The 23,967-nt window shown below is 38.0% G+C and overlaps 1 protein-coding gene and 1 long non-coding RNA gene across 6 annotated transcripts in view; one reads left to right on the top strand and one right to left on the bottom strand.

Moving 5' to 3' along the window:
* LOC110677718 overlaps positions 1 to 21,281 on the top strand; it is a 54,767-nt gene extending 33,486 nt beyond the window's left edge. For all 5 annotated transcript variants that reach the window (XM_021848911.1, XM_021848900.1, XM_021848907.1 and 2 more), the window contains exons 5-11: positions 9,078 to 9,497; positions 13,599 to 13,766; positions 13,890 to 14,018; positions 14,089 to 14,392; positions 14,454 to 14,684; positions 20,990 to 21,081; positions 21,146 to 21,281. In XM_021848911.1, coding sequence (XP_021704603.1) covers positions 9,078 to 9,497; positions 13,599 to 13,766; positions 13,890 to 14,018; positions 14,089 to 14,392; positions 14,454 to 14,684; positions 20,990 to 21,081; positions 21,146 to 21,178 — 1,377 coding nt within the window. In that variant the 3' untranslated portion in view covers positions 21,179 to 21,281. The remainder of the gene's footprint in view (positions 1 to 9,077; positions 9,498 to 13,598; positions 13,767 to 13,889; positions 14,019 to 14,088; positions 14,393 to 14,453; positions 14,685 to 20,989; positions 21,082 to 21,145) is intronic.
* A 60-nt stretch (positions 21,282 to 21,341) lies between these two features.
* Positions 21,342 to 22,057, bottom strand: LOC110677725. The gene is made up of 2 exons (XR_002501155.1): positions 21,952 to 22,057; positions 21,342 to 21,475 (listed from the first exon to the last, which is right to left on the bottom strand). It is a non-coding gene; the product is annotated as an uncharacterized LOC110677725 (long non-coding RNA).
* Positions 22,058 to 23,967: the final 1,910 nt, after the last annotated feature.

Raw genomic sequence — 23,967 nt, 5'->3', positions numbered from 1 at the left:
AATAAATAATAATGTCACGATAACAATCCTCGATTACCAATCAGTGCCACCACAGTGAAGAGAGTGTAATGGATCGTGGAGAAAAAAAGAACGAAACCCGTTATGAAATGAAGAGATAGCGCCACTGTTTAGTGGTGGTATGCCTGATCTGATTTCAGTTCGGTGATACATTTTAAAGACATGGGAAATCATGTTACAAACAACTTAATATTGAACAACTGCAACGACTAGCAATTAAAAGGTCAAATGAATTGCAGTGAAGAGAGAATTCGTGAGAATCGAACTCACGATTGTCAATTCGATAGACAGACGCGTTACCAACGATGCCACGAGAGAGCCCCTAAACGCAGAAGGCATCCTGAATTTGATTTTAATTCAATCACGTAGTGCTCTTTCGCAACTGAGGAATTTTCTCAAGATTACTCATGATTTTCTTATTTTTTCACTTTTTTGTGTGCAGTCTATATTTCTCCATTATTAAAAAAAAAAATAATAAAAAATCGAGGCCTACAAAAGTCCGAAATTGTTGAAATATCATTGAGAGCTATACGACTAATGGGAATGCTTCCACTGGCAGCTTAATGTTTCAATATCATTCTAAGGCTTATCCCTCCGTAATTTTCAAAAATCAAAGAATCACTTCTCCAGAAATTCACATGCTCCGTGTGTTTGCTCTGGAGGTTGTTAAATTTAATTAAGCTCAAACCCTCGTTGGATACATTTACAACTCGTGCTGAAAAAATCATCATTTTGCAACATGTTGCATAAATAACTACTACTATAAGCCTAAATGCACAACATGGACCTGTTTTAGAGGGTGGCCCAACATCCCCACATATCATCAGTTTGCAGAATTATTTCTTATAAGAAAAATGACAACAATAGGGGTAAAAGTTTGATCAAATTTAATTAGGCAATCAATTGTTATTGTGCATAATTCATAGGTTTGTAAACTATACCAACTCATATGTCACAATTCTGTGGGGTGGGGATCATCCTTCAAGAAAATATTTTCCATTGTATGGAATGGTCTAAGGGATGATGTATCAATATTAATGCAATCCCATCCATGAAAATTTTCAAAGCAAAATTTGAGTTTGTTTTGTAAAAATTCCATCATTTTTAGAATGTAACTTTCTCATCTGTTGTGATTTAAAACAGCCAATACCGTAATACGGGGTAACTTAGGTAGTGTGGGTCACTTGCATAGTGCGAGGCGCATATTGGATTCCACGTAAAAACTAAATTCGAAACTTATTCATTGGAAAACATTATAATTAAAGGAAGTGGTGGTAAAATGAACAGGGTACAATGGTCGAAAAAAAAATGAAGTTTTGCCAAAACTAGTTTTATCGCCTTGATCGATGAAATATCTGAATATGTTATTTGGCGTTTTTATTGTTTTACAAATTACGTAACTTTTCAAAATAAAAGTTTTTTTATTTTAAATATTATCAAACGGGGCTGAGAGCACAAATTTTGTTTTGTATTTGACCGATTTTGTATTTGACCGATTTTGTATTTGACCGATTTGAAAATGTGCATGAACAGTGTTTAAATATATTTTAAATAAATTTTGTATGAAAAATATTGTCAAAATATATGTAAAATATTGAATTATTCAAATACAGTCAACTTTCGTTCGTTGCACTAATCCTGTAGCCCACTTATTGAAAGACTTTCACTAATCGGGCTGAGTTTCGAGTTGTCAAAAAACATAGAACAAAAGAAAAACAGAGCTACCAACATTGATAAATTGCGTCTTATAGCAGAAAATGATGTTTGCTTTCGTTTTAGGTGGGCTATACTGCCGTGAATCGCAAGTCGGTCCCATCTGCATTTTCGTCAAAATTGAGTTGAGTTCTGTTTTCAACATATCTTCCAATGTTATTTCAGCTGCCCTAATGAAATAATAAAATTTGTTCGGAAAAAGTAGGAAAAAACATCAAGTCAAATTGTCCCATAATGAAAAGTAACCGCATATCAGTCCCACGACAGATTTCCGCACCGTCTTACACAAAAATGAACCGTGTTTTGGTCATCTTTATATTTTCCTCAGAACGATATCGTAGTGAAAAGCAAAATGGTAAAAGTTTCATTAAGATTTGAACAAGTTCGGATCCTCTGGATTTTTTAAATATTCGTATAGAAAACGAGTTAGGAAACTTCAAAGCCCATTTTCGCAGTGCCTACTTTTTACAGATGGGACTGACTTGCAATTAATGGCAGTATAGCCCAACTAACGGGAGCCCAATTAAAACGTAGCCCACTTAAAGATAGTGCAAACGAACGAAATTCGACTGTAGCTTCTTCTTTCTGGTGTCACGTCCCCACTGGGACAGAGCCTGCTTCTCAGCTTAGTGTTCTTATGAGCACTTCCACAGTTATTAACTGAGAGCTTTCATTGCCAAAGTTGCCATTTTCGCATTCGTATATCGTGTGGCAGGTACGATTATATACTCTATGCCCAGGGAAGTCAAGGAAATTTCCTTTACGAAAAGATCCTGGACCGACCGGGATTCGAACCCAGACACCTTCAGCATGGCTTTGCTTTGTAGCCGCGGACTCTAACCACTCGGCTAAGGAAGGCCCCCTATAAGAGGCGCCACTGTATATGGGATTTAACATTGTGACAGCATTGCTGTTCTGTCAAACACACAAGGCTACGGTGGCGATATCTATGCTTTCCATAGTGGCCGTTTTGGTTATTTTAATTATCCATTAGGAAAACTCAAAGGATATTTGTTTGTTTTCGCCGGAATAGTCATTTTATTTACCGAAAAACTTGTAAATTGTTTAGGTTCACCGAAGTCAGTAAAAGTTAACCGTATTTCGGTACCTAGTGCTACAGTGCATTGCCGAACAAATGGTAATTTGAGGTTTTCAGACCACCATGTTTATTTGTGCAATCAGGAACTGCGAGAAAGGAAACTGTCGTGTAGGTCGTGTATCGTTCAAGGTAAACAAGTCGAATAAATGTTACCTTCCCCAGATTAATCCAAATCGTTATTTTTATAGACGGAAGTTGATCCATCCAAGGCGGAATTAGCGGCAACAGTTTTGTCCACTATACGGGGCAAATAGCTGCAAACGTCCCGCAGGACTGCGTAGATAATCACTGGCGCTGATCAATGGCAGTGAAATTATATTGATAAACATTTTAATTGAATAATGAACGATCTCGAAATGAATAAGATTATTTCATTAAATATCAGAATGAATTGCTATAATTATTTTTGATCCTATATATAATTCTGACTGCCTGAACAATGTTCGGTAAATAATATCACGAAGCGTTCGGTATTGTCGCGCACCCACCTAAACGGAACGCGCGTGTGGGACACACGACGTGTGACTCGTTCCCGACATAACTGTCATAATGACATGTGTGGCGCTGCATTCTTACGATGTTTATGAACACTGCGCACTTTTCAAATATTAGTCGCGACGCTTGGAGATTGATTTAAAAAAAAATGTTTGTCCTTATTTCTGTCGCATCCATAATAACCATTCACGAACGATTTGTAACATTTTGACAGCTGCGTTTTGATTCAAATTACGGATTGTTCGGTTACTCTTAACTTTACTGAGAGCATTACCAAACGCTCAGCGGTTTAGATTTCGGTGAAAAATACTACGTCCTTCTTATTTGTTATGAGGAAAGGAAAGATAATAATGGTATAACACCTGCTTAAAGAGAGGCGAGCGCGTCTATGTTTTGTAATAGGCCAGGGGAAGTGGTTCACCTATGTAATATCTGGTGTTTCCGGAGATTCATGGCTAACTTGGATACTAGTAGGATACCACAACCTAGAGTGAATTTATAGCAGAGAAAAAGTAGATTTTGTATGAAAATAGGTCAGGAGAAGTGGATGAACTTGTCATTCATTTTCCGGTCAATTTTCATACAAAATCTACTTTTTTTCTGCTATAAATTCACTCAAGGTGAACCACTTCCCCGGCCTATTGACAGGAAAATGAATGACAAGTTCATCCACTTCTCCTGACCTATTGGGTACAAGTGTGAATGAAATGTTTTTATCAGCGTTTGTAGTGACGTAGCTTAGAAATTTAATGTCACTCCAGGCGCACATGTTTTTCAGCGATGGGACACATATATTTTCACCTTATGTCCTACACACTCAATCTGTTCGGTAAAAATAACTGGGTTTTGGAACTACCGAAAAAGTCAGTAAACTAAAAAAAAATGCCAAAAATCGAAAAACAGAGATTTTTCACTGAAATTTTGCAGAGAGCTTTCTTTTAACATCATATATCGATAAAAAATAAAACATGGTGAAATTGGCTTTTCAATTACGCGTGGCGACAGTTTTCATTTTACTGACTTTTTCGGTAGTTCCAAAACCCAGTAAAATTTTACCGACCCCAGTAATTTAATCTAAGTGTGTATCTAATGAGCTTTGGTTGAGGCGCCATTACTCGCTCTCTGAAACGAGAAGATATTGTATTTTTTGGTAAAATCCAGAATGCGATCGCAGCTCAGTTTGGAGCTGCGAACTTATTTACACAGTGAGAGAAAATTGCACAGAACAAAGTATAAAAACTCTCTTGATTTCTTACTCAACTGGCAGCAAAAAATAAATGAGAATTCACATTGCTTATTAATATTCATTGCCAAATTAGAGTAATACACATTAGAATTGATGAAAATAAAACTGCTTTCAATGAAATTTCGACATCAGAAATATCAATTTCACAAGCTGTATAACATTTCATTGAAGTTCGTCAATAATGACTAAGTGTGTAAGAGGTCAGTTTAGCCGTTTATTTACATCTGTTAAAGCCACCATGAGTAATCACAGCCGCCGTCCCATTGCTTCGACTTTGACATTAGCTTCGCATCCAGAAAACTTCGCATCTCATGAGCAGGCGCGATTATGGTTTGGTGCTGCGAAGTCAATAAATTGATCCAACTCTATGATGCACAAATAGCAACAGTTCAATCGGAACGAACTCTTCAAAGCCTCTTCAAAGTTTCAATCATTTTGTTGAAAAATCGCATCCACATCAAGATCCTTATCCTCTGGAAGATTTATTAATTATCAGCATAGGTACGTGATCGATAAAGCTCACACAATGAAGAGAATAAAACTATACATTTCCTTTAGGTTTTAAATATTGCGTGGCACACGAATCATAAAAAATGCGGTTTTGTCACTTTTTTCAACATTTGTTATGGGAAAGCACTGGCCGTCATCATCGGATCTCATAACATTAACTAATAGGGTAACCAATATATTTTGGACCCCTATATATTTTGGACCCCCTGGACCATTTTCCTTCAAATTTCCCAGTTTAAATCGAAAGACCAACTCAATTCGCATGCCACTTGTATCGATAGGACTATTTCGCACTTGCATCAACCGTTTGTACATAGAAAATGTGTTTATTTTATCTGAAATTAATTTAATTTAATCGGTTCATCCATGCAACCGTTACAACACGTTACACACAGAAATTGAAGCCGTCAGAAATTTTTCAAATGAAAACAAACACGTTTTTCAAATTTCTGCACTAAAAGCGTATAATATCTTCGGTTTTCCGTTGCCAATCGATTCATTAGACTATGGGCAATCATATTATACAACCAGTGTCGTGGACTTTGTCGCCAAACGATAAAAAATGCCGGGGGTCCAAAATATATACTTTGAGGGTCCAAAATGTATTGGTGTGTCCAAAATAATGAAAATCAGTGCTTCACAATTCAATTATTTTCGACATTTTTTGGATCCTACATGATCGTAGGAGCAGTTTTTCTCTACATTTTGGCGTGTTCTTTGACTTGGTCACGCTGTGCCATTGATTCATTGGGACAAAAAACTAAAATCACTTCCTAGGGGATCCAAAATACGACCGTTACCCTATGCTTTATCGCTGTAATTTATTAGAATCACACTCTTTACTGATGAAAAAAAACTATCCGGGTGGCGTAATTCGACCGCCGTAGTTCGGAATCACGTAAAAATCTAGCACGCCGAAGGCCACAAGACATCTTTGAATTCAATTTTCGCAAAAATAAAAAAAACTTTTACCACTTTACAAAACTTTTGCAAGCTCATTTGAAATTAGAAGAGCACCATAAGCCGATTCTTTTTTCCGCAGACCCGAACGTAACAGAACGTGACAGAAAATTCAAAACGCAGCCGCTTGCTCGTACGGCTAGCTGCGATCTCGAAAATCGGAATATAATTCTTGTAGGACAAAAATTAATGATTTTTCCCTACTTATGATAATTTTAATTTACTGTGAAGTGTGACGCTTCATGAATTCTACGTTTTTCAACCTAAATTTTAAACCATCTATTTTTTGATAATCCTGCTGAAATGCTGAGCATTAAACAATCCATAATATCAAACAAAATTGTTGTCATAAAGTTTTGAAGTTTACATGTACACGATGAAATATGTGTCAAATGTACAAATTGAAATTGAAACTGCAAAAAGAAACCACGTGCTCCGGTGGGGATCGAACCCACGACCACACACTGCGACGCCCCTTGAGAGACCCGGACGCTCCGAGGCGAACTGAACTCGATTACCCCAAAGCACATGATATCATCATTTCGCTAGCCTAAACTTCCTTCGGATGTATGAGATGTACAGTGCTGTTCTGAATAATAGCAGCGCATGTCGATTTTCATACAAAATGCTCAACTTTGACATGCTGTAGTTTTGTTCCCTTTCAAGTAATCGAGCTGAAATTTTCTCCACAGAACTACAAATATGATCAATTTTGTAACTACAAAATTTCAGTTTTTTCTGGGTCCCTGCCGAAAAGTGAGACACTAGGTGAAATTTTTCGAAAAAATAGCAGTTTTTCATTTTAAAATTTTTCTTCTACAAATATTTTAAACATTTTCGGTTTAGGTGTAGGTTTGATAAGTAGGAGAAGATTGTTCCAATGGTAAGTGATATACAATTTAAAACTATAATGTCAAGCCGAAATTCAAATTTTAAAAACTGCTATTTTTTCGAACAATTTCACCTAGTATCTCACTTTCCGGCAGGGGCTTAGAAAATTTTGAAATTTTGTGTTTACAAAATTGAGCATATTTGTAGTTCTGTGGAGAAAATTTCAACTCGATTGCTTGAAAGGGAACAAAACTACAGCATGTCAAAGTTGAGCATTTTGTATGAAAATCGACATGCGCTGCTATTATTCAGAACAGCACTGTATATTAGGGCGGTTCAAAATTTAAAAATGTTTAAAAATCCAATCTCCCATGTCTTCCTTACCATCCTTACCATAAAAATAGCGTTCTGTGAAATTTTCAGCGCTCTACGTGGTGACTTAAAGGTGGCCAAAAACAATGTGGGTTTATATGGAAATTACTATGGGGATTTTTTTTTGTTCCATGTTCCAAACACGTTAGTACTGTATTGTAAGTACAAACTTATCATCCCATTGTAAAAACACATTCTTCAAATCTTAATGAAGGATGATGCTGAAGAAATAAATCCCCTTTGAGCTAATTTTGTTTGGGATTTTTGTAGATGTTTACAGGGCTATATTCCCATATGAAGCAATATAATGATAAACAAACTCATGAATTTCTCTTCCCCTATCCGTCAGATGCTCTCTTCAGCAGCTTTTGTTTATCATGGTTTGAAGAATCAGTTTTCACTAGGGGATGATTAGTTTGTAATTACATTTCAGTACAAACGTGTTAGGAACATTTTTCAAAATTTATCCATAGTAATTTCCATATAAACCTACATTATCTTTGGGCCACCTTTAAATCACAACCTAGAAAGCTGAAAATTTCACAGAACACTGTTTGTATGGTAAGAACGGTAAGACAGATAGATATATGTTTGCCAAATTAAGTGTAATTGTGGTAACATTGTGCTTAAAGATAATGTAGCCGGCGGGACTTGAACTCACAATTTCCATTATATACGCTACCTACACTCAAAATAATCCAAACGTCATTACTACGTGAAAAATCACGTAGATCAATCCGCATTCATTTTGCCTCCTATTCACCTGACTAAGGCAATAATTACCAGAGCATATATGAACACTAAATGGAGACCCGGTGATTCATACTGGGGCTACCAATCGCACTTACGTGAAAATCACGTAGGCATTTGAATTCATTTGGTCATCGCGTTCATTCTCTGTTGAGCTCAGTTGTCAAAATGGTGGCCGATACTATCTCAAGAAGCTACTGCTGCTGGACTTCAAACAAATTTTAAGAACAATTCCAAGGTAAATGTTAGTTAAAATCCTTAGAATCCCAAAATTAATTTATACTTTATACCTTGTTTTACATCAATTTACAGAACGTTGATTGTTTTGAATGGAACTGACCCTGGACGAGGAACGTGCGTTTCATGGACTGTTCCGACGGTTCCGACGATCGATATCGCGATGGTAGTCAGTCAGTGTTTTGAAACCATTAATGGAATATAATAGTTTAATCCCTTAGTTATTTGTCCTTCTTTCAAAATAAACTTATAAAAAGCATGTGCAAAACAGGATTGATTTTCATGAATTGATTCAGATAACTTTAAATGAAAAAAATCCTAGAATCTATTGAAAAGCTTTGTAAAAGCTACGTGAAAAATCATGTAGCTGTTACGTAGAACTTCGATGGAACTGATGAGGTTCACTTGTTCATGCGTTCATTCGGTGTTACCTATGATATACGTAAGTGCTACGTGAAAAGTGCGATGGAAAAAAACCACGTATGTTTTCACGTAACAACGACGTGTGGATTTTTTTGAGTGTACCAATCCCTAAAAGCTGTAGAAGATGCAATTTGCTCATTTGAAACGTTTTTTGTCGTGTACAAGTAAACTTCAAAACCTTATAACAGCAAAATTGCTTAGACTGGAAGTGCCTAGAACTTGACAATAATTAATTAACTCTGCAATCATATTTTGTGTTTTATTTTTATTTCCATAAAAGTGATTTCATTTCATTTAAACACATTCAAATTTATTGTGACAAGCCAATAAAACAAATGACAAAACTTTTTGATTGGTTACATTGTACATACCCACAGTTAGCTCTGGGAATAAACGGTTTGAAATTTCTTTTACAACTTCCAGAGCATAGACGAAGAAGTACTTGAACTTGAGCATTTGAAACATCCTCCACCGCAGCCAAGTGGAGGCGCCAACACCAAAGAGGAAATTCTCCCTCAGCTGGAAAAGCAACTGGAAGAGGAAGCTCAAGCGTCAGCTTCGATAACCACATCAGATGAAGACGCTGATGGAGCTGACAACGACGACGATGACGCTGATGATAACGATGACGATAATGATGACGACGAGGACGAGGAAAGTAACGACTACTCTGAAAAGTTGGCCAAGGCTTCGGAGAGCATGCTACTGAAAACGTTAGCCGAATATCACAACCAGCAACGCCAAGAACTAGAAGCAGCTCAGCACCAACAGCACCATACTCTGCCGGTCGGGGGCGATACCAACAAACTTGACTCGGCTGACGAGAACATGAAACTAATGAAGGTAATTTTGTAAGTGTGCTGAAGGATGAGCAGCTTATTAGGATACATTTTTTTCTGGGAATATTGAAAATAATGAGCTGTGTTAGGGGGTTTCCATGAGCCATGTGACGCTTTTCTCGACAACCTCAAGTTTGTCTTCCTTTCTCTGTTGTTCTTTCCTCAACTAAAAGTTTTAAAATATTTTTTTTATGTATGATATTTTTCTCTAGGACTCTACTTGGTTTATGGCCGTACCTTTATGAAACATGCCGGACATATGATTCTCATCTTACGAATTTTAATGTTGTTTCGGTTTCCTTATAACGTTCCTTATAACACGTGCCGTTGCTTAGTAGCCCAAAGTCGACCAAAATTAAAAAAAAAATGAAGTTTGCAAATCCTTTCAATGACATTTTTTCTGGTTTTATTTAGTTTTTAATTGCAACTATCTAAAATTTTAGATATTTTTTTCGTGAACATTTCGATTTTTCTCATCATGTGAACTGTTGAGATACAAATGTTGACCAAAAGTAAAATTTACACTCAAATCTTTCGACAATCCTACATCATTGATAAGACGCGATTTTTTGAGGCAACTTGATGCAACTTTTGAATTTTAGTCAATTGTCATCACTGCAACCTTCCTTTAGATAAAATGTAGAAAGTAATGGTTTGTGCATTTAAGAACAGCGGGGAGTTTTCCGTTCGGAGAAGTGCACAAGTCATGGAAATCGTCATCGCCACCGTATATTTCAATTGGCGTATTGTCAATTATTCATGAAAAGGGCCGATTAGACTGTTAGATTCTAGTAACACCCAGTTTCCTGGTCAAACAAATAACTATGCATAAAGAATATACGACAAATGTTATCAAAATTTTGATACCAAAATAGCGGGCATCCTCTGCTCTATCGACCTTCAAAAAATTAATCAATAATCAATTATGGAAAATCACGGAATATTCACATTTATAAATATTAAGCCCTGGTGTGGGTTAAAAAACCGAAAAATATTTGCATAAATTCAGACATATCTGTATTAGCTGAGTGACCGAATAGCACTGTATTTCACTTCTTCTTTCTCTTCGTCTTCTTCTCCTTCTTCTTCTTGGCATTACGTCCTCATTGGGACAGAATCTGCTTCTCAGCTTAGTGTTCAATGAGCACTTCTTCTTCTTCTTTTTCTTGGCATTAACGTCCTCACTGGGACAGAGCCTGCTTCTCAGCTTAGTGTTCTTATGAGCACTTCCACAATTATTGAAAGAGAGCTTTCTTTGCCAAATTGTCATTTTCGCATTCGTGTATCGTGTGGCAGGTACGATGATACTCTACACTGAGAACAGCGTTGCGGTTGAAAATACTATATCAGAGGGTTAAATTAAATACACAACGCCACTTGATTTGTGCAGACTAAATTCGCATTTATTTAGAATATTTTGAGCATTCAATTTTACCATGGCACCATTTGTATAGTAAAAATTACTATTTCATGGTTAAAAACTTGCAGCAGACCAGAATCGAACCGAGGATCTGGCGATTGTCAAGCGCGAACGCTAGCCGCTCGGCTATCGACGCGGTTGGATTGAGAGGGAACAAAACGCAAATAAAAAGCGTTCATGATAGCTCAATCGTGGTTGGAATAGTAAATTTAAAAACATGTTCATGGTTCTCATTACTGCAACGCTTGTTTCAGTGTATGCTCAGGGAAGTCAAGGGAATTTCCATTACGAAAATATCCTGGACCGACCGCGGACTCTAACCACTCGGCTAAGAAAGGCCCCACTGTATTTCACCCTGCGTGCTAATATGGACTAATGCACGAGTTCACTAATTTGACGTTTGAGCGGTGCCGAATTCACTTGTTGCCATGGTCACGTAAATAACACGGCTCCGCTCAAACGTCAAACAGTGAACTCGTGCATAGGTCCATAGTGCTATTATATAACAAGCCAAGTAACAATTTTAGTTTTACGAATTACTTCCAGGGTGCTATAAATATGCTTAAACGGTGTCAATTATGATGAAAATCATTCTCCCAAAATTTGAAGCGATTTGGAAGAAATTTGGTTGTGCACACGCCATTTGAAGTTTATATGGAAATTACTATGGAAAAGTCAAACGTTTTGTGTTCATTCCTCTATCCGCTCGCCGTAATAATATATGAAAAAGCGAACACACTCTTCCCATGTAAAATATTCCCAGCTACAACTTTGCCGAAGATCATATTTTGTTGGAACGTAAGGCTAATTTGTTATTCTTGATACCAAAGTCTAAACCATGCTGAGATGATCATTCAATTACTTTCAGAGCAACACTGCTTTCTTGCTGTAGAACATAGTAGCCTGGATTACTTTGATCTATTCTTCCCGCCAGGAGCACCACTGTTGCCTGCCGAATAGTTGGTAAGGCTTACTGAAGGCAAACCCACTTTATGATGATGAACAACAATTTTTCCTGACGTCCAATCAAAATGTGGTCTTCAGCAAAAATGTAGCTGGAAGAATTTCACATGAGAAGAGTGTGTTTCCATATATAAATATTATGGTGAAGAGATATTGGGCTGAACACAAAAGGTTGGCGTTTTCCCTAGTAATCTCCATATAAACTTCAAATGGCGTGTGCACAGTCAAATTTCTTTCAAATCATTTCAAATTTTGGGAGGATGCTTTTTACCATAGTTTAAATGGTTTAAGCATAGGGGAGCAAAAATTTCGAAATTTGCATCACTCTATTGGCCCACTCTGAAAGAGGCTATGAAGTGTATAGTTATGTCGCACGAATGAAGTAAAATAGCATTTCTGGTAGCTATTTTGAGGCCACCTGTTCTAGATGAATGTCGCTTCATCTTGAAAATGATTTTATCATAACGTCTATCTTGCCGGATTTATTCCAACGTAAACAAAACAAAATAAGATTGAAAACATTACTTTAATAAATTGTTTCGTAGTGCTAGTTAAATTTTCGAAGTTATTTATTTTGATATAGTGCTTAAATCTCTAGTGCCGAGTGAGATTTACTGTGAAATGTGATGAAAAAGAAGTTAAATTGCGTGTCCCCCTTCTGAAAGCGATATATTTCAAGTTATTTAGCATCTGCTAAAAGGAACCGCCAGGAGAAGAATAAATCATATTCAACATTTATTGGTTTGTTTGGGCAGTAATTGTGCTTCAAATTATATCAGGTCAGTTTAATCATCATAACATAGCATCTTATGAGCGAATTCACGGAAATAATCTGATTTGAAAATAGTGAAATTGTGGCAACAGGAGTGAAATTAATATGGCGGAACCATAATTGATAGATTGCCATCGACAAATGCTCTTTTGTCATCATGAATACATAAATAAGGGCACCTTGATATAATTCGGCATTTGTGGATGTAAAATTGCCTTAACAAATGCTGATTGAAGATGATTCAGGTTTTTTCCGCTTTTTATGGTAACTAAGCAGCATTCAACAAAGTTTGACATTTCGGGCGTGCTGTTTTGAATAATATGAAAAAATAAATGAAAACGGATATCAGTTTTGCATTTTCTTATCAGGAATAATTGTTCCTTAGTGATAACGCAATATAAGTGACGTTATATTGTAGTGACAAGTATTATATTTGTAATGCTAATGGTGTTTTCGCATCTTATTAGCCCAAAAACTTATTTGGGAGGTGTAAATAAGGTAAGTCATCAGAAACCAAGTGGAAGTCATGTAGTTTAAAAGCAGATTTTATGACAACAAGGTGTATTATATGAGTCTTTTGTCAAAGCCGTAACAAATAAGAGTCGTTCAGCCACGGCAATCAGTTGAAATAAGGTATTGTATGCTGCAATAAAGCTGGTTTGGTAGCCACAAAATTTTGACTTCTTGTTTTGGCTCTAAAAGGTTTTGAAAACAGCCAAGAGCCGAATTACAAAATATCATCTTTTGGCAACGTTAAATGTCGCCTTAAGTATTGTAGCAATCACGTAACTGTCATAAAACATTAATAAATCCACACGAAAGCCAAGTTGCTGTTGAATTGTTACTTGGGAGACATGCCCTTTAGTGGCTGTATAATAGCCCTGTTAGTCCAGAAAAGGAGAATTAGAGGACCAATGGTAACTTGTTAATTTTGTTAATATACTCAACAGTTATTGCCAGGAGCAGCGCGCCTCACATTTGGTCAACGGTATAGTTTAGATGGTACGACAACCACGTCACCGACTCCAAAAACTACTCCACGTTCACAGCCTGAAGAAATTCCCAACAACGAGGATGAAGTTTCTCCGCACACAAACAACGGCCATCGACGAGGAGATGTAAGTGCTACCATAGTAGCTAGTTATGTTCACCTTGAAATGAATAAACCTTTGATTATAATTTTAAATGCCAAATATTAGATTCGTGTCCCTATTTTGAGTTATGAGTATGCCATTTTACAGAATGCTGAGATATTGTTGCGACATAGTGGTGGTCAGTATTCGGCTTTCGACATGTCCCAATACGTATTTTGGACTGGAGATGAAGCTGGTGTTGCACGTGCCGTCGAAGAGCTGATTCAAAAAGGCCTGGTAAGAAACCTCGAGAAAACTACCAACACACGTTTGTATTACTTTGGTCATCAATCGATTTTCCCTGCAGATGACTCGTGAAAATGCAATCAAGTTTTTACGAGATATTCGTCTTGGTATAGATTACCTTCAGAATACATATTCAAGTCATCCCCTAAAATCGTCTGAGAGGCATTTGAACATTGAAAGTGGCATCGCAACCAGTACCACTGGAAGTACCGTAACTGAAGAACCTACTACCGTTGCGACGCATACAGAACCATCGATAATCAGCGGTGCAACGGGACAACCAGCAACACTAGCACCAGAAATACTTAAGGTCATCGAACGGTTGCCGAGTCTTCTGAAGCTGAATGAGCTTAGCGAGCAAAGAGGTGCTACGCACAGCTAACGTCCTAAATGCAATTTTCTTATAATTTCCTTCATATATTTTAGATTCTACACAGGATTATGACGACGTGGTAGGAAGACTGCGCTTGGCTGATTTTCTGTACGCCGAATACTCGCTAGAGGAGGTTATATATCAGCTTGCAAAAGTTATGTTTACTCAATCACTGACACGTGGTTCAGAGCCCGCCCAGCACGCTTTGCAGAAGCTGACCGAGTTTCTCGAATCAGAAGGCAGCCATGGACGTATTTCACCCGTGCTCCAAAAGAAGATTCTTGGTGAGTATTATTTGAACTTTCGTAATTTGTATTGCTCGTTTGTGTTGAAGCAATCGAAGCATTCATTGATATATTGTGCATTCAGATTAACTTTAGACCGAATTTCATAAGACAAATGAAATATCACCAACAAAAGTTCACCGAAGTTCGGCGTCGGCATTCTACCGAAGTGCTACGCCGACAAAGGCATTCCTTATGCGTCGGCGAAGCACTAAATTAGAATGCCGACGCCGAACTTCGCCGAAATTTTGATTGCCGAACTTCTAATTATCACTCGAATTGACAATATTCAACATCATTGCGTTGCTATGTAACTTCCATAGCAACCACCCTTGTAGCATACGAGTCTGAAATAAATTTTTCATTAGTAGTTCGACCATTAACTAGACAACACGTGTCAAGTCATTTTCTCCCGAAAAAGTCTGCGGCTTGAATCTCCAATAGGTTATTGGCTTAGCCGGAAGCTCCTGATTGAAGGGTGAAGAGTTTGCTGTTTTTCTCGAAGCGATGGAGTGGGCGAAAATTGTGAAATTGAACAATTCGAACTACCAAGCATGGTCAATAGCGATGAGAGGACGTTGGCCACGATTCACTTGATGGTGGATGAGAGCCAATACGCGCTGATTCGCGACAAGATGACGATGAAGAACACGTGGACAGCTCTGAAAGCTCATCACGAAAGGACCACGTTGGGGCAACGGGTGACCCTACTCCATCAAATCACGAACCAGAATTTCAAAGTAGGTGACAATATGGAGGCCTACCTGGCGGTAATTGAAAAGCAGTATGCGCGTCTCGAAAATTCCGGTTTTGAGATGCAAAAGTGCCTCAAGGGCTGATACTGTGTGGATTTCCGGAGTCTTTCAATGACGACGGCACTGGAAGCGCGAAACGATGATGTGCTCACCTTGGACCTCGTGAAGGTAAAGCTGCTGGATGAAACGGAGAAGCTTCGGAAACGATCCGGTTCCGATGAGCAAGTGCTGCGAACTGGCGGGGCGAGTGCGTCGCAGAAAAGTGTCGTCACTGCGGCAAGCCAGGGCACCGGAAGCGAAATTGTAAGGCGTACCTAGCAGAGTGTGGTGGAAATGCGGATCCGAAGAGAGAAAAGGCTAAGGCCAAAACAGTGCGCGAAAACGACGCAAAGTCGTTCACGTTTATGGTGCGGTCCGGTAAGCATGATGCAATTGTGCGTGGGTGATCGATTCGAGCGCGACGTCACATTTGGCGAAAAACCGCAATTCGTTTGTGCGTCTCGATGAAAGTGTGCGTCCGGAGATTTTGACCGCCGATGGTAAAGTACTGCGTACGGCAGGTATCGGGGACTGTGAAATCGAATGCGTAAACGGTCGTAACGAAAAAGTGTCCGTTACGTTGACCGGTGTGATTTTTGCCCCGGGACTTGAAGGCAATTTGATTTCGGTGACAAAGCTGGCAGAGAAAGGTGTGCGCGCAGAATTTGATGCGGGTCAGTGATTACGACAGCTGATCGCGTAAGCGGCCTGTACCGACTGAATGTGGTCGAAAAATCGTTGTTCGTGAGTGGCAACACGGATTGTCTGCACACGTGGCATCGACAACTAGGCCACCGAGATCCAGATGCGATTGATGAAGTTGAGCGGCGTGGTTTGGCTTCTGGAATGAAAATCATGCCATGTGGTATCCGGATGACTTGTGAGAGTTGCGTCGAAGGGAAGATGACACGTCCGCCGTTTCCACAAGCAGCCGAGAAGAAGTCGAAGGCGGTGCTGGATATCGTGCACAGTGATGTATGTCGTCCTATGACATCGCCGGGCGGGTGCCGATATTATATGACGATGATTGACGACCACAGCCGCTATACGGTCGTTTATTTTTTGAAGGAGAAGTCCGAGGTCGGCGAAAAGATACGTGAAGGAAGCCGAAGGTCATCCGTTCAGACCGGAGTGGCGAGTACACCAGCTAGACGTGCTTTTAAGAAGTAATTATCGGTCGCGAAAAATTGCTAGATGGAATATTTAATCCAGCCATTTAAATAGGAATCATTCACGAGATAGGTGCTATGGTACGCCATGCCCAGCATTTACCAACCGTCCATGAATCATAACGTCACAGATAACAGACGTTAAAGTCCGATTGTAAAACTGTGTAAGACAATTAATGGACATTTTGAATGGCAACACAATTAGCAACATTGTGGTGGCGCACAGTAATACCGCCCATAGGTCATAAAGCGAAAAACAAAATGTCTTGGTTGCCATTCCTTTACCTTTTCATGGATCAATTATGATCTCAAGAATGTAAAAACATAAACATTAAAAACGTTCCTGTATGATATGCATAGTAGGGCTATGAATGATAAGAGGAATTTTTCATGTGCTAAAAAAAAGGTTAAAAATTAGGCGATTTCGGAACTTTGTTTATTGTCTTTGCAAACCAGAATCAAACATTTTTTTCTTCTTCTTCTTTCTGGCGTTACGTCCTCACTGGGGCAGAGCCTGCTTCTCAGCTTAGTGTTCTTCTTATGAGCACTTCCACAGTTATTAACTGAGAGCTTACTATGCCAATAACCATTTTTGCATGTGTATATCGCGTGGCAGGTACGAAGATACTCTATGAAGTCGAGAAAATTTCCAACCCGAAAAGATCCTCGACTGGTGGGATTCGAACCCACGACCCTCAGCTTTCTGAATAGCTGCGCGTTTATCGCTACGGCTATCTGGGCCCCAATCAAGTTTTTAATCAGTTTAGATTTCAGAACATTAGTACAGATGTATATCTATCACTTCCTATACATTTTAAAGTGTTGTCTGACATCTAGGAATCAGTAATGATGTGAGTAATGATTATAGGAATATACTCACTTCGTAACTACATCACTTTATTTGAAGTACGTTTTTGAATATGTTCTTAATCACATTTAATCAAACTTCTGCTACCAAATGATCGTGTTTGAGAAGGAAAATGAACTTGTGAATGTTCTAGCTGCAAATATTAGCAAATAAGTTAGCAGCGTGCCTTCAAATTTGTTAGTTTTTCTAGTGATCCTTTATAGAGAGATAAGCGGAAGTAAAATGGAATGATTTGGCTACAGACCAGCAGTGCTGATTTTGCTCGGCGTCGAGAATAATATTGTAACACGGACATGAATTCCTCATTGCTAAAAAGTGTATATTGTTTCGTTATAGATCTTTGAGCTACTTCTTCTTCTTCTTCTTCTTTCTGGCGTTACGTCCTCACTGGGACAGAGCCTGCTTCTCAGATTAGTGTTCTTATGAGCACTCCCACAGTTATTAACTGAGAGCTAACTATGCCAATGACCATTTTTGCATGTGTATATTGTGCGGCAGGTACGATTTATACTCTATGCCCTGGGAGGTCGAGAGAATTTCCAACCCGAAAAGATTCTCGACCGGTGGGACTCGAACCCACGACCCTCAGCTTGGTCTTGCTGAATAGCTGCGCGTTTACCGCTACGGCTATCTGAGCTACATATCCAAACTAATAAACAGCTGAAAAAATCAATAACTAAAAATTGCATTGACAAAAATTTAAAAAGAAAAATATTTATTTTTTTGCTCCATGCAAAATTACTTTTACCGAAATAATTTCAAGGGGTTTACATTACTCTTCAAGTTCAAAACAAACATAACGCATGTTCGTTTGGCTCACACTTTGACAGCTGTCGCTGCTCGATTGGCTCACACTTTGACAGAAATGTCAGCTTCCGCGAATCTCTCTTATAAAGGATTACTAGTTTTTACCAATAAAGGCAATAGAAAAAAAATAAACATAGAATTTATTACATACCAGCATATTTGTAGCTAACTGGAATGAACATACAAAATAATGAAATTTTCGCTACTCATACTTCAATTCAATATGAATGCACATGCAACATTGTATATTGATTTAATTAGTAGTTTTAGTGAGGGCGCTGAGACAATAAAATCCTATTGAATTAACATTGGTACAAAAGCCATTCTAATATATATGACATTTTTTCCTAAAGTGTGGGAGGAACGACATGAAATTGTTCTTGTATTTATTTTGAGCAACAAAACAAGATATTCAACAACATTCCAGTAGCTATGCAGCTTTTTAAAACCGCTAATGGCTGCCGCAAGCATGCTTGCTTTCTGGTAGGGATCGTGCGATTTGACGTTTGGGTTGGGTCATTTCTATTGAACGGACCCAAGCCAAACGTCGTATCGTTCGATCCCTACCAGAATGCGAGGCTATTTATGGCAGCCATTGACGCTCGTAAAAAGCTGGGTATGTTCACTGTGAGAAAAAAAATATTGAGAAGCAACAAAATATTAACAAATAATTCATTAGTTATTACTTAGTTCTAAGTATTTGATACGTTAGGTTAATTGTATTAGGTTACATGTTCGTTATTTGGTTTTGGTAGAGATTTTATGTGAAATTGGCATTATCAATTGATAACCCAGACAACCAAAATGTACGCATAACGAAATCACCTGGAGGCATTGTATGTGCAAAATTTAACTTATAAGATGTCGCGAAAAAGCCTTCTACGTACAAAAGTGGAGCCGATATGCGTGCATATATTATGTGATGATCAATAACATACAATGCGAGTGTATAAATATTCTACCGAAATAACCTGTGATCTTATGCGACTTAACTTATGATAACAAATGTTGATTTGACAGCTGCTACGGATTGATTCGACTTATTTTGTACGAGTGTACGGGACGAACCAAAATGTACAAATGAACTCAGAAAAAAGTGTTTTATGCGAGGAAACTCATCAATTTGACAAGTTTATCCACGGTGTTTTGCGGGTTTGATGTAATTAGTATGAATAAACGAGTTATAACGTGAACTTTCTTGCGATTTCTGGTTGTCTGGGAAGTATTTTAAGTATTTATTTGGTATGTCCGTCTTCGGCATTAGAAAAGTGTTCATTAGCTTTTTAAATATACATACCAAAAGTAGGCTTATGAGCATGTGAAGCAACTCTGTGCGGGGAATCTTCTCAAGTTAGCCTATTCGCTGTGTGGCGGCGCTAGTTATTACAAGGATTTTCAATTTGAATATTTACACAGGTTTTCAGATTTTTTTTGTTCTAACATAAACATCTGTTATCTGTGATAACATGTTCGATTTGTGATCCTATGAACTAATCTACGATGACGTCACGCTGCAACTTCCAGCGGGAAGAAAACCTTTACTGCGGGCCGTGTTTACAAAAAATGAACGATTTCGTTGTGCATTCATCCACTTCGTGTTCGTCCGGTGAACATTCATTGTCCGGATGTTGGTCCGGATGTCATTTAATGTAAACATTGCCCGCATTTATAGCAGAAAAGAAAAAGAAAGTCGATGATAAAAGAAGACCGTGGATAAGTCCATCTGCTTCAGTCGATGCGATACGAATGGGTCACTGCACAAAAATCTTCCTCTCTCTTTTACTCCTACATTAAATTTGTAAACAACAAGGCCAGTAAACGTCAAAATCCTACACAAAATCAAAACAGTGCAGAGCCCCATTGCTGTGCTGAAAGTAGGCCCTACCACAGGTAATAGTCGTTTATGTCCGATTATACAGCTGTGTATGACAAATAACGGTCATTTCAAATGGCAACACAAGTAGCAACGTTGTGGTGGCGCTATTATCGTTAAGTAACCATGACGATGTCAGTGGTGAATATAAAATATTTAAAGATACTAATATTCACCACTGTTTGGCGCAATGGATCAATGCACGAGTTCACTAATTTGACGTTTGAGCGGTGCTGAATTCACTGGTTTCCATGACCACGTAAATAATACGGCACCGTTAAAACGTCAAATAATGAACTCGTGCATTGGTCCATGGACCGATGCACGAGTTCACGAATTTGACGTTTGAGCGGTGCCGAATTCACTTGTTGCCATGGTCACGTAAATAACACGGCACCGCTCAAACGTCAAATAGTGAACTCGTGCATTGATCCATAGACCAATGGACCAATGCACGTGTTCATTCATTGACGTTTGAGCGGTGCCGTGTTATTTAGGTGGCCATGGAAACTACTGAATTCGGCACCGCTCAAACGTCAAATTAGTGTACACGTACATTGGTCCATGCACGAGTTCAAACGTCAAACAGTGAACTCGTGCATCGGACCGATACGCTGTGTTGCGGCGCTAATGATTTAAACGTGTTTCAGTTTAAATATTAACACAGGTTTTCAGAAGATTTTTGTTCTAGCATTAATATCTGTTATCTGTGGTGCTGCTAACGGTTATATTCTTACTCGCCTTACTCGCTTGGTGTATGAATTTTATAGGTACATATTTTGTTTTAATTCTAGACGTCCTATTGGCTGCTCTTGCTGACACGCTCGCTGAAAATCCCGAACTTTTGAAAGCGGCGCGAACTGCACTCGGAAAGCATATGGATAAGGTAAGGTTTCGAGGTAATACATGAAAATTCGTGAATTCAGTACATAATACATCTTGCTTTGCAGATTCCTCAAAGAATCGCCCATGATAATCACTAAGCTGTGAGATGCTCTTTGCACAACATGTGGATCTGTTACCAGCCTTGGATTTAATCCCAAAAGAAAACAAGGATTATGTTGACTCTTTTTAATACTTGAACTTGTTATTATAAAAACTAATCGTATTTTATTGAATCCTCCATGCAACAGGACCTTTATTACCAGAATAGAATCTTCAAATGTTTTTAGTTGTACAAAGTTTTAGTAAACGCATCAATTTGTATACCGTGGAATTTTGTTCGATGCTCTATCTTCAGGTGGGCTTGTCATTAATTGGGCCCAGTGAATGGGTGGGACCTGGGAGGGAGGCACTGATATTACACACGAAATATGACACAAATTTATTTTGAATTGCAAGAAAACTCCAGTTTGCCAACGACAATCAAGGCAGACTTGATGAAAATCGCTAGTTTTCTTTTGTTGTGTTCCTTCGATCGTTCTGGACAAACTTGGGAAAGGTTCAAAGTTTTCTATGCATTTAATTTTCGTTTTTATTGGAAAAAGTAAAATGATGCGTATTTGAATATTTTATATGCAATCAGGATAAAAGGTGCTATTTTGACATTACTTTTGAATAAGCATGAATAGCTTTTCAATCGATTTTTTGACACGTTTGATAAAGTGCAGAAATATGTTTTAATCAATTACGCGCTTTTATCATGTTTGTCCATTGTTTCAGATCTGGGCTCACAGTGACAGTTCGTGACAGCAGAATCTCGGCTCACCTTGACGTACATAAATTTCGTTTTGGTTTCTCCCTCCCAGGGTGGGACATTCACTTAACGGAGGCAAATTAAACTTTTTGACATAATGATCTATTTTTCAAAGGTGATAGCCCTTGTTGGTACTTCCTATGATCCATTAGCGAACGCCAATCCACTAAATTGCGATTTAAGGATTTTGCTCATATTTTCTTTGATAGGTTTGGATCGTTATTGAAGCGTTTTGATAATTCTTGTTTATTTATGGCTATTTTATTCAAGTCTGCGAATTGAATAAACCTAGGAATATTTTGAGGAGCATAAAATGAAAAATTTGCGAAGATATTTAAACTTAACACAATTGTTATTCTTATTATTCAAAAGAATAGAGCTTACATGAACCAGTAAACTTTATGTTCCTCATATTTGATACAGAAATCGTCGCATTGTCGTTCAGTACAGACAAACAGACATAACACTCTCATTTGTATTTATCGCACGCTTTAACGGTCAAATTGAAAATATAGCGTAGTTGAAACTGTACTCGTAATTGTCATGGTGGCGCTGCTGTGATTGTACTACTTCTCTTCTTCATAGAGAAATGAACGCAACGCCGCTGCACAGATAACAGATGTTTATGCTAGAACAAAAATTTGCTGAAAACCCGTGTAAATATTCAAACAGAAACTCCTTGCAATCACTAGCGCCGCCACACAAAGAATTGCGTAAATCAGAGGTGAATATAGATATCTTGAAATGTTTCATATTCACCACTCACATCGTCATGGGAACTTAGCGATAATAGCGCCACCACAGTGTTGCTACTTGTGTTGCCATATAAAATGACCGTTTATTGTCTTACACAGTTTTGTAATCGGACTTGAACATCTGTTATCTGTGGCCGCTGTTTGTGTTCATAAAATGCCTTCAAAATGAATGTTGATTCATCTGTAACGAATAGATGACAACACGAGGGAATGCCACTGGTAAAATTTTTGTAACCCGAAGGCTTCACTACCTACAAATGAATGCATCGGCATGTGTGTTATAGAGGCTGCTAGTGGGCAAGAAAATAAGCCGAACTATGTTGTTTGAAGCAATTACTTCAGAGTGTTATGTATGTTTGTATGCAGTACATCGTGAACATGTGGAGCTACGTCAACATTTGTAAATGTAATTAAATTTCATTTCTTGTAACGCTTTGGAACCAATAGTACAATATGTTGAAATTTAGTATCATATAGGGAATCTATCTGTCCTGAAAATCAGGACGTTTCATGTATTTTTGCAAAAAATAGCTTAGCAAACGAAATTTGTTAAATAATTTTAGCCGAATGGATCATTAAAATAGCCAAAACGGCCGCTATGGAAAGCATAGATTGCGCCACCGTAGCCTTGTGTGTTTGACTGAACAGCAATGCTGTCACAATTTTAAATCCCTTATACGGTGGCGTCTTTGTTTTGATGCGACAAAAATTACCTTCAATGATCCATTAAGTACATACCTTCAGAACATGTCCTGCTATATCAGAAAGGATGATTTGCCCTGGGGCAAATTGTTATTTATTTTAAGGTTTGATTGCGTTTCATTTAGCGAGCCAACTTAACGAATGATTACAGCAGTGCATATTGAACAATGCACATGATATGACTTCCTCACAAAATTTTCTGCCCGTAACGCATAACTCTTCATTTCACTTTATTTTTCAATAAATGGCTGTTGTAGATGAATCAGTACGTTTAATTTACAATTTGTGATGCATCTAAAGTCTTATTTGCAGAAAGAATGAAATGAAGAAAAAAAAGCTCTTCACGATTTTGAATGATTGGTCTGTGGATGTGAGCATAAAGTGAATAATTTCAATATGCGTCCTCCTATCATTTGATGAGCCTCATAAATTGCATAATTGAACATGATAATCATGGCATTGTACTACAAACAATGCAAAATAAGTAATAGGCTACATAAAGCATTAAATAATAGCTGTTAACGCACGACAGAAAGTAATAAAAATTGGTTTCTTTGAAAATACATACAGCTTCACGTGTTGCAATGAATCAAAAGATATAATTTTGAAAAGATAAATT

The sequence above is a fragment of the Aedes aegypti genome, chromosome 1 (genome assembly GCF_002204515.2).
Source record: "Aedes aegypti strain LVP_AGWG chromosome 1, AaegL5.0 Primary Assembly, whole genome shotgun sequence".
NCBI lineage: Eukaryota > Metazoa > Arthropoda > Insecta > Diptera > Culicidae > Aedes > Aedes aegypti.
This window is presented reverse-complemented; position numbering and strand designations above follow the sequence as displayed.